Raw genomic sequence first — 10,894 nt, forward strand, 5'->3', positions numbered from 1 at the left:
TAGGATGTATGCATAATTTAAACAGCATACCTCCAAACTGACCTGAAGCAGCTTTATTTTGGCCTGTCTGTATGGGCTCTCAGTTATGCAGCTCAATGCTTTCACTTAAACTCTTCTGTGTGGAGTAAAGGATGAAACAAACAAGGCCCTTTTAATAAACAAAACAAAACCATTTGAATGCTTTGACCTTGTAGCTAACAACTTATACCAAATTGGTTCTGAAATATTTGTGTGTTAATTAAACAAGTATGCTGTGTGATTCAGTGATGTTTTTCTTTCTTAAGTTTGCTGAGCAGCCATAAATTCAATTATTATAAATATCATACTCGTTTGTAGTTTATGATAGCAATAATAATAATAATAATAATAATAATAATAATAATAATGTTTTATTTATAAACCGCTACTCCGTGTTGATCATAGCGGTGTACAGGTAAAAATTGCAATATCAAATACAAAATACAAGATAAAAATTGCAATACATAAATAAAACTTCAATAAAAAACATTTCAAAATACAGATTAAAACCATACATCAAATCCATACATCAAATCCAGGCCAGCTAAATGTGCTCGATAATGCTATACATATAGGGGGGAGTCATATATCATCAAGGAGCATCGGGGAAGGCTTGCCGAAAAAGGAAGGTCTTAAGTCTCTTTTTAAAGAGATCCAGGGAGGTGGCGGAGCGCAGTTCCTCAGGAAGGGTGTTCCAGACCCCAGGGGCCGAAATAGAAAAGGCCCTTTGTGAGGTTGATACATATCTCGTTATCGGGATCCTCAACAGATTCTTCCCAGACAACCTGAGTGTGCGGGGCGGACTATATGGGGAGAGGCGGTCCTCCAAGTACCCTGGGCCCAAGCCATTTAGGGCTTTATAGGTTATAACCAACACCTTGTATTGTGCCTGGAAGCGAATAGGCAGCCAATGGAGATCATGCAGAATCGGTGTTATATGGTCGGCCCTAGGACATCCAGTGACCAACCTAGCTGCCATATTCTGCACTAGCTGAAGCTTCCGGGTTTGGTACAAGGGTTGCCCCATGTAGAGCGCATTGCAGAAATCCAACCGAGAGGTTACAAGTGCATGTACCACTGTTTCAAGGTCCCCCCAGCCTAGGTAGGGTCGTAGCTGGCGTATCAGCCGAAGCTGGTAACAGGTGCTTCTGACCGTCGCATCCACCTGAGAAGTCAGCTGGAGCGACGAGTCCAAAAGCACCGCCAGACTGCGAACTGAGTCCTTCAGGGGGACCGTGACCCCATTCAGGACAGGTGGACAAATTTCACCACCTGGACCGGGTGAGCCTATCACTAGTAGTTCCGTTTTCTCTGGATTCAAGCTGAGTTTGTTTTTCCTCATCCAGCCCATTACAGACTCCAAGCAGGCATTTAGAGGAGAGATGCCATCCCTAGTTACTGCATCAGTCAGGGACACAGAGAAGCATATTTGGGTGTCATCAGCGTACTGATAACACTGCGCCCCATGTCTCCGGATGATCTCTCCCAGCAGTTTCATGTAAATGTTAAATAGCATGGGGGACAGAATAGCTCCTTGAGGGACACCAGATGTAAGCGCCCTCTTATCGGAGGAAATGTCCCCCAGCTGCACCATCTGGAATCTACCCGAGAGGTAGGAACGGAACCACTGGAGCGCAGTGCCCTCGATACCCAACTCCCTCAGGCGTTCCAGGAGGATACCATGGTCAATGGTATCAAAAGCCGCTGAGATGTCCAAAAGCACTAACAGGGACACGCTTCCCCTGTCCATGCCCAGACGGAGATCATCAACTAAGGCGACCATGGCAGTCTCAACTCCATAGCCCACCCGGAAGCTGGTTTAAAATGGGTCTAGAAAATCTATTTCTTCCAAGATCCCTTGAAGCTGGAAAGCAACTGCTCTCTCGATCACCTTCCCTAAAAAAGGGAGCAGCGAAACAGGCCAATAATTATTCCAAATCAGGGGGTCCAGGGAGGGCTTTTTTTTAGCAGAAGTTATAATGGTTAATATCCAAACATGCTACCATGATTCAGAGCTGCTGATTTAATTTTTTTCCCTGTGCTTTCTGCACTTGACTTCATAAACTTACTTCTGTTTCCATAGTGCAGCAGCTTAAAGAGGAAAAGCAACAGTCATAACTATAGTTTCCCAAATTAAGACATCTCACTTTAAATAGTCAACACTAACAGTGGTTAACAAACTGTCATTTTCCATCCGTTTTCTACTTTGTCCTGTCATGTTCAGATGTCACACCAATTAAACTTGTTTAGCTCTGATTTATTCTAATCTATGAATAAAGTCTTACATTTCCCCCAAGTTACTAAGTGACACCAAGTAAACCTTTCAGAGAAGAAGAGATTGCTGAATAGTATATAATATGTTCCTTTTAGGCTTCATCTTTGGAAGTGCAGAAGTCACAGTTGGAAGGGCGATTGGAAGAAAAGGAGTCCTTAGTCAAACTCCAGCAAGAAGAACTGAACAAACATTCTCATATGATAGCAATGATACATAGCTTAAGTGGCGGAAAGCTAAGTGCAGAGGCTGTGAATCTCAGTTTATAAAGTCTGATTCCCTACTATAAGATTTCACTAAAAGCTGACCAAATTGAATGTATGATTTCAGGATTGCTGTCTAAAAGAAATTCCATGTTTGTAGAGAACTGCCACACACAAATGTATATATGTAATAAATAAATAAAAGGCTTTTTGAAGGAAACAGGGAAACTAATGCCCACATAGCTAACTGTGCAGGTCTTGTTTGCTGGTTTAACAAGAATAAATTTGCCATCAGTTTTAAAAATGGCAGAGTTAAGTTCTTGCCGATGCACATACTGTCACGTACAATGGGATTTGGGCAGGGTGATTGATGTTCCACTTTTAAGCTGATTTTACTTTTAGCTTTTTATGTTGATTTTTATAAACGGTTTGTATATAGAATTCAGTACAGTAGAATCCACCTGTTTAACATATAAATCCAGAGATTAGTGGGGAATATACAAATGCTGTGTATATATGAAAACATACTTTTTGTAAGATTTGCATTGGACAGGTTTTAATTATAGCAGCATGAATTAAATGTGCAATTAAAAATGTTGCTGCCTAAATGCTGTTTCCAGGAAATAGAGAACAAATGCCAATAGTCACTGCCTTTCAGTTCTGTAGGCTTCTGAAAATATCTTTCCATATTACCTAAAGTTAACATATTATTGCTATTCTTATTTTATCTGAAGTGTTTGTTTAGAATCTACATTTACATGTAACCAAAAAAGAAAAAGAAAAACTCAACCACTCATACACATTTAAACCACTGTATGAATTTTTAAAGATAATTATTTTAATGAGAATAAGAATTTAAGAAAAGTAATAAAAAGCAAAGACATTCATTTTGATACTCAGTATGATGCCAGTACATTTTAATGAATGAAACTTGATGATAATGGAAGGCATTAACATTCTAAAACTTAGTATTACTGTAATTCCATTTTGAGTACAGTGATGTTAAGCCAAAATGTCAACAAATATTTTTAAACTTTGTTTCAAGCGTCTCTTGGCTCAGTTGTGTGCCTAATATGTACAACTGATGCTGTCAATTACATTTTGAGACTCTTTTATTGTCTCTAACCCTAGTGGTGATAGACATTTCAATGAAATATTTATTATGGGCCTATATTTATAGCTCCTCTTATAATTTTGTTGTAGATGGCATTTGTGTCTGGGGAGGAAAATAAAAAATTAATCCTTGAATTGTGTGTCTAATGTCTGTTACAAAACACAAGTATTGTAACTCAGTTTCTGCATGCATGGTGAGATAATAATAAAAATAATAATCTTATCATTTTCTGTTAAACTATGTTTATTATGTGCTGCTGACAAAACAAGCTTCCTTTTTTAAAAAAAAAATAAGAGCACCTGTTTTGCTCAGGCATCAAGACCTCGTTCTGCTAAACAGTGGGACTGGAACTATTTCTGCCTGTCTTTAAAAATATGCCCTGATATTTTGCAAGCTTTCTTAAGTCAAGAGATGGTTCCTCAGAGTGTATCACTACTTGTTACAGCAATTTGATATCATTTTAGCTGCCATGACTCTATCCTTTGGAGTGCTAGCATTTGTACGTTGTGGTAATATCACCTTAAGATGTTACTGTGTTTTGGAAGGAAGAGTCTGGGAAGTATGTCTCAGAGACTGGGAGATAGCAGACACAACAGGAAGGAAACAGAAGCTGCATCTATAAGAGAGCAGAAACAGGAGACCTCTGAGACAAGTTAAGAATTGGTATAAATTATAAATAGTCATATTGAACTATCAATAAACTAAATAACTGAGAAGAAGCTCTGGAATCGCTGAGACAGAGCAACAGAGTGAGGAGATACTTAGGGTTCTCTCTTGGAAAAGTATAATATACTCCTTTAACTATAACACTGAAACTCACTACTGATGATTTGTAAGCATCTCACCCAGGATTTTGTAGGATGGAGCCATGACTTAAAATTAGCATCAAACTGCTTTAACTGTGTATTCTGGATATGCTCACAGATCTAATCTGCACTGTAGAAAAAATACAGATACCATTTTAACTGCCATGGCTCAATACTATGGAATTCTGGGACTTGTAGCTTGTTGTGACAGAGAAGACTAAATATCTCACAAAATTACAAATCCAAGAATTCCATAACACTGAGCCATGGCATTTAAAGCAGTGTCAAACTGCATTATTTCTGCAGTGCATATTAGACTTTAGTCACCTTAAACTTAGAAAGTAACATTTTTATTTCAGGATCCCTTGACTAAGCTGGGCCTATTTAGAAGTCTTCGCTAGGTCTCCGTAGATGTCTGTGCAAAATAAGTTAAATTTCTTATACCAAGATAATGTCTTCAGAGTTGTGGCACCTACAATGAATTTGGGGATTTTGCTCTAGTCACTATTATGTTATTAAAAACTAATTTTGTCAGGAGGCAGCTGTTGTCTTGGCTGGGCATAACTGGAAAATATCTAGGTATATTGTTTATGTTAGTATTCAGGAGTTACATTTCAACTGTCTCATAAGACAGCCAAACAGCTTTGACATCTGAAAGGAAATAGAAGGACATAGTAATTTTAGACTGAAAAGGATTATGCGATAAGCTCTGAAAAACAACACTTATCAGTTGCATTAGATTCTAGTTTCATTGCAGAGAAGAAAGGGCAAGGGTCATCACTGCTCCTTTATTTGTCTCAACTGCCTCTGTTTCTCCCACTCTTGTCTCCTGAGGACATAGCTTAGAAATACATTTTGCATACCCAGCAATTGGAACCAAGGTTCTGCTATTTTCCCCCAAACTTTTTGCTTGCACGTCCTATCCATATTGTGAATACCACTCTAGACTGTTTCATGAGCTGATGAAGTGAGCTCTGAACAACAATTTACATGACAATAACTTGGTCATTTTGTTCACTAGATTATTTCTGGTCTTTACAAGCCATTCTTTTCTTCTTGGGTACTAGGTCTCTGAAGTGGCATTTGATTCCAGTTGTAGTTGAATAGAGTCCATCCAACTGTTAATATACCCACCAAAACCAATCAGACTCATTACTAAAATTCCATTCTGAGTAAAACTATGGCGGGTTACAGACCGCTGAAAAGCGGTGGCCTGCACCTGCCCCTTTCCCCGCCGGATTGGGGCCTCAGCGGCCAGGGCGGCAGATGCTGAGGCCCCGATCCGCCGCTTTCCAGGCTGCGGGGAAGCGGCAAAAGGCCCCTTCTCCGCAGCCTGGAAAGGAGTGTCCTTGGGGCTTCAAGTCCCAAGGACACCCTGCGGCGGCGGGGAGGAGGAGAAAGGGTCCACTTGGCCCCTTTCTCCTCTGCGTTGCTGGGCGCAGCCGTCTGAAGGCTGCGCCTAGTGACGCAAACGGAAAAGGAGCTTCGTTTCGGAGCTCTTTTTGCGGCCAGGGAAGGGGCGCACTATTCACCCTGGAGCGGCGTGACAACGTCACGTCCGTGCTGCTCCATATAGAGGCGGCGCAGTCATGACGTCGTAATGGCGGCGGCCGTGTGGAACGGCCACCGCCATTTTGTGCATGCTCCGCACGTGCTAGGAAAGGACGCCCCTTTCTAACCCTAGCACGCACGGAGCGTGGACTTTAAGGCCCGTCTGTAACGGGCCCGCATATCTGGTTATATTTTTACTGTATCAAACACGGGCACAAACTAGACATGATGTGGGAGAAGCACTAGAGGGTTAGGGTTCTTCCCCCCTTTGGCGTAAGATTTCTGTACTTTATCTATCTAATCAGTGGGCTTTGACCCCCAAATGCATTGAGAACAATATGCCTGTCAGAACTATTTTGGACTTTCTGTATATGGTAGGATAGGAATGGAAATCTGTGATCTTCCAGATGCTGGGCCATCATACCTTCCTATGCAATGGTCACTAGGGCTGATAACTTAAATACATCTGGTGGACCTTATCCCTATTGGGCAGGAAGGCAGAGGTACCCCCACAAAGATTCCTTGATGTACTATTTAATGTGTTAATTCCCCTGTCCAAAATGAACTGAACAGAGATGCTGCTATAGGCTTTCAGGGGCCCAGTGAACCAGAGTTACAGTTTTGAGCTGAAACATCATGGTGAGACAAAGTTGGAGACAACAATATGTGAAGAGATACCCTTGTCCTAAAGCCCCCTTCACAAGCTTTGTTTTAAGATTTAATTCCGTTCCACCACCTTTTCCAACAGAATCTTCTCATCATCTCTATTGCCCAAAATCTGAGCTCTGTTGGAGAATGATGTTTCAAGAAGTAACTCACTAAGGTAACACCAGTTTTATTGTTTTGTGTACTACAAAGATGTTACTTTATATGTTTGAATAAATTTAGCTACCTGAGGGGAGAAACAGGAATCTGCCTGTAGAAAGTGACAAAGTAAGTAGATGTTTCTTACATCTCAACACTAGTGATGGGCCAGCATTTCCCATAACGCTTTGAGGGCAGAAGGCTAATGGGGCTAGGTAGGTATGTAATATATACACCTCTATCTGCCCGTAGAGAAGTACAGCTGGAGTTTGAGGCCAGTCAGTATGTGTTGCCTGTGATGACTACCTAATAAGGAAGCTATCTAGGTATATAAATCCTGACTCGGGCTCGGCAGACTGGCCATTAAGGCCAGTCTGGGGGGGGGGGAGTCGGGGCGTTGTGTCCACGTGATGCATGCCCCAACTCTGCCCCCAGGCTGGCGTGAAGCCATGCATTGCTCCACACAGTGCAGTGTCATGTTCTGGCGCTGCGTCTGCATGAAGCAGCACCAAAGGAACACAGAAAAACTGCACACTGATGGCTATCGCACCCTTTCTGGGGCACAAAAAGGAGCCACTTTTTGGGGCTCCTTTTTGCGCTGTGGAGAGATTGGGGTTGTAGTGTGCATTTGCAGCGGCCCTGATCCAGTGTCGATAGAGGTGGCTGCAGGCTGCCTCTTAGGGGTGGTCTGTACAGCCCTTAATTTTGTGTATGAAATGAAACTTCAGAAATTTTGCCTTTGCAAGAGTTATTGTAAGATGGCAAGCTTTTTGGTTTTTGTTGGTCTCATGTAATCTGCATTTTAGCATATTTTTGTAAAATCTATGCTATTGGGAAATGCAACAGCTGTTGCCTTCTTGCATGAATTAGTAGAAGTATTAGCTAGCATGAGATATGTTAGTCCTCTCTGATCAATCAACTTGTCCTCTTGTGCTTGCTCACAAACGGGGAGAAGGGAAATACTGGTTTTGCGCAGAAAGTCATTTCATGTAAATTTTGCACAAATTTGAGGGAAACCCATTTGGCATCTGAATGGTACTCTGGAGAAGAGATCTCTTGAGGGGGTTGCTTAATTCTTACAATGTAGTGTTGTCATGCCAGGATAACCAGATCTGGTGCTTACAATCTCAGGAGAAGCAAGAGTCTTTCATTCCCCTAAATCCAGTCCTTTTTGTCCTGGAAAGAAATTGGATAGTGCAGTACAACTGATACACTATACATCTAAGAAATTTTCTGAACACTATACAGATACAGTATAGAAACAAAATGTTTGCTGCAACATAGCTGGCTCAGTAAAACAATTCACTGAATATTTCTGAAGTCTGAAAGCAAGAAAGCAATTTCATTATGGGAAACCTTTTTAACTAGGAAAACACTGGCAGGCTGATAGAAAGTCAAGTGGCTCAGTTGATAGGTAATAGCTGCCTATTGTGACATATTAGAAAAGCAAAGCCATTTTGACAAAAATAGGCATGGTCACTGCTGCTGAATTATCTGTGATGATTAATCCAGTCCAGACACCCTCTTTCTCTGAGCTGTTTTCTCCAAATTCTAATCTTGAGTTTCAATATATAGGTAAAATATCATTGATACTACGTTTGCATAATAAAGAGCTTCACAAAACATGAAGATAGATTACAGAGATGGAATTTATTCAGTCCTCCAGATTTTTGCTTTTAACTGAAGCTCCCAGCTTTCCTCACAATGCTAGCTAAGGCTGTTGGGGGTTGCACTTCAACAACATTGTGGAGATCCTGATTCACACCCTTGATTTAGTATGAGACTCACTGAAATTAATGAATTATTTTAGTCATGACTAACATGATTTACTGACCTCTGTGGGTCTGCTCCTAGCAAATCTAAATCCAGATCGAACCCAAATCTAGTCCAAAATATCTCTCAAAATATCTGGAAAGAATTTATTAGAACCACAAACAGCCAGATTGGTAACGACTTCCCAAAGAACTTTTGTTTCTGCTGCTCCTAAACTATGGAATGACGTGCCGGAGGAGATCCGTCTTATTACCACCTTAGACGCTTTTAAGAAGGCAGTCAAGATGGATCTATTCCAGCAGACATATCCATCTGACCCGGTATAAGACAACGATTCTCTTTTATGTTTCACCCCTCTGATTAGGATTATGAATTTTGTTATATTATGGTAAGGTTAGCCTTTTTATCTGAATTATTGTTGTATGTATTTTATTGATTTTACTAATGTGTGTATTTTATCAGGTTGTAATCCTGCCTCCATCCGCAGGGAGAGGTGTGAAATATAAATAAATTATTTTATTAAATTAATTGTTAAAAATACTCTACGAGTTTGATAATAAGGTGGTGTTTACTAAGGTCATTCTGCTATTCACTGTGTTCTCTTTTTCCATATCCAAGCCTCTGCCTGAATAATCATGCAATATAGTCCACGCCCCAGGTATCTCTAATAATCTCATTCTGTCTCCTACCCTCTGATCTGCCAGGATCACCCCCTAGCTCCTATTATTTGCCCTTGTGCATATATGTGAAATCTCATCCCAAATCCTGCACCATACTAATAAGTGGATTACAGTTAAGAATAGGAAATTGACATGAATCCCAGTTTTGGAAGAAAGGTGGGATAGGAGGGGAATAGAAACAACAACAGCTATTTGTGGACTGCAACCTCCAGTATTGCTCAACACTAGGTAGACTGGAAAGAGTTGGTAGGAATTGTATGCCAACAACATCTGGACAGTTACACTTGGCCACTCTTGATGTAGGCCTATATCTGTTTCCAATCATAGAAGAGTTAGATCTTTATTATACTGAAAACCAAAGAAAATAACACATTGATTGTTCTAGACAGGACCAGTTATCACATCCAAATCTTTCAAGTGAAGGACTTTATCCTCATACTATGGAATTGCTACTTTGCTGATATAAACTGAAATACAAACTGTAATGGACTTTCTACATGTTTCTTCTGTTCTAGTGTCTATTCTGCAGTGTTCTGTTCATAGCAGTGAGATTGAACGTAAGCATCTGTGAAGATGAGGGGGAGGGAACAATTATTGCTCCTCTTCCCCGTGTTCCCTAGTGTATCTGTAGACTCTGTAGACAAACTGAAAAAATATACTTTCCATAAAGCAGGAAAGGGGGATCCACTATCTCTCATTTTCTCTTGCTATGATCTATAATTTTTATCTTTGTTCAAGTCTGATATATAGTCCCCTTCCCTCCTTACATGGTTTCAAAATAGGATTGAGAAGGAAAGGCATATACAGTATATGTAATAAACAAATATTTAAAAGTTACAATAGATCTACCAAGCAGTCAGTGGTCCATATGTAAGCCTTTTCAGTTGTTAAAACCCAGTTTAGATCCACAGCAACTCTGATCGTTTTGGGTCTACCACTCCCATCAGCCCTATCTAGCATTACTGATGGCAATGGACTATGGGAGCTGGAGTCTCAAAACATATGGAGAGTCACAGCCATCCACTTCCAAAACAAAATCAGAACTTGATGCTAGGTGCTATTTTGCCTGTTCCTCTCCCAAACAGAAACCAAGGAGTTGTGGTATAAAAAAACAAAACCCTACACCCTTCAAAACTAGTGAATCACTTTACAGCTCCACTCTAAAGTGTACTGCAAACTGTGCGTTTTCTTCACACCACTAACACTTAATGGTTTTTCAGTACAAAGAAAAGCCATATTTTTAGTATTCATGGAATTATGGGACAAAACTAACTTAATTTCAGCCTGTGAGTTAATGTGAAATTGCTCTAGTCCTCCTTGGTGAAGGCAAGAAAACATAGCCCATCACCACTGTTCACCACCCCTGCATACTCCGTGCTGTATTTTGGGGCCCTCATATTTTCATATCTCATATCTGGAGATAGCATGCATCTGAGAGACTGATGACCTTTAGGAACACTAGGTCAGGTTCTCAGGAAGAAAGGTTCATTTCCCCTGAGGCATGTGGACATCCAGGAAAACAAAACCATTAAATCTAAAATATTTCTTCCTTCCCCCAAGAAATCTGCATTTCTTCTCAAAACTGGAGGCAAGGGATCTTTTCCCACCTAAAGCAGTAATCCAGTCTCTCTGCCTACCCCCTCTTGTGTCCTCAATCAAATTTGGCCATCCAT

General features: G+C 40.6%; 1 protein-coding gene across 1 annotated transcript in view; it reads left to right on the forward strand.

Moving 5' to 3' along the window:
• LOC121917215 (protein CIP2A homolog) overlaps positions 1 to 3,741 on the forward strand; it is a 45,528-nt gene extending 41,787 nt beyond the window's left edge. The window contains exon 21 of the mRNA XM_042442971.1: positions 2,389 to 3,741. Coding sequence (XP_042298905.1) covers positions 2,389 to 2,559 — 171 coding nt within the window. The 3' untranslated portion in view covers positions 2,560 to 3,741. The remainder of the gene's footprint in view (positions 1 to 2,388) is intronic.
• Positions 3,742 to 10,894: the final 7,153 nt, after the last annotated feature.

The sequence above is a fragment of the Sceloporus undulatus genome, unplaced genomic scaffold, assembly GCF_019175285.1.
Source record: "Sceloporus undulatus isolate JIND9_A2432 ecotype Alabama unplaced genomic scaffold, SceUnd_v1.1 scaffold_12, whole genome shotgun sequence".
NCBI lineage: Eukaryota > Metazoa > Chordata > Lepidosauria > Squamata > Phrynosomatidae > Sceloporus > Sceloporus undulatus.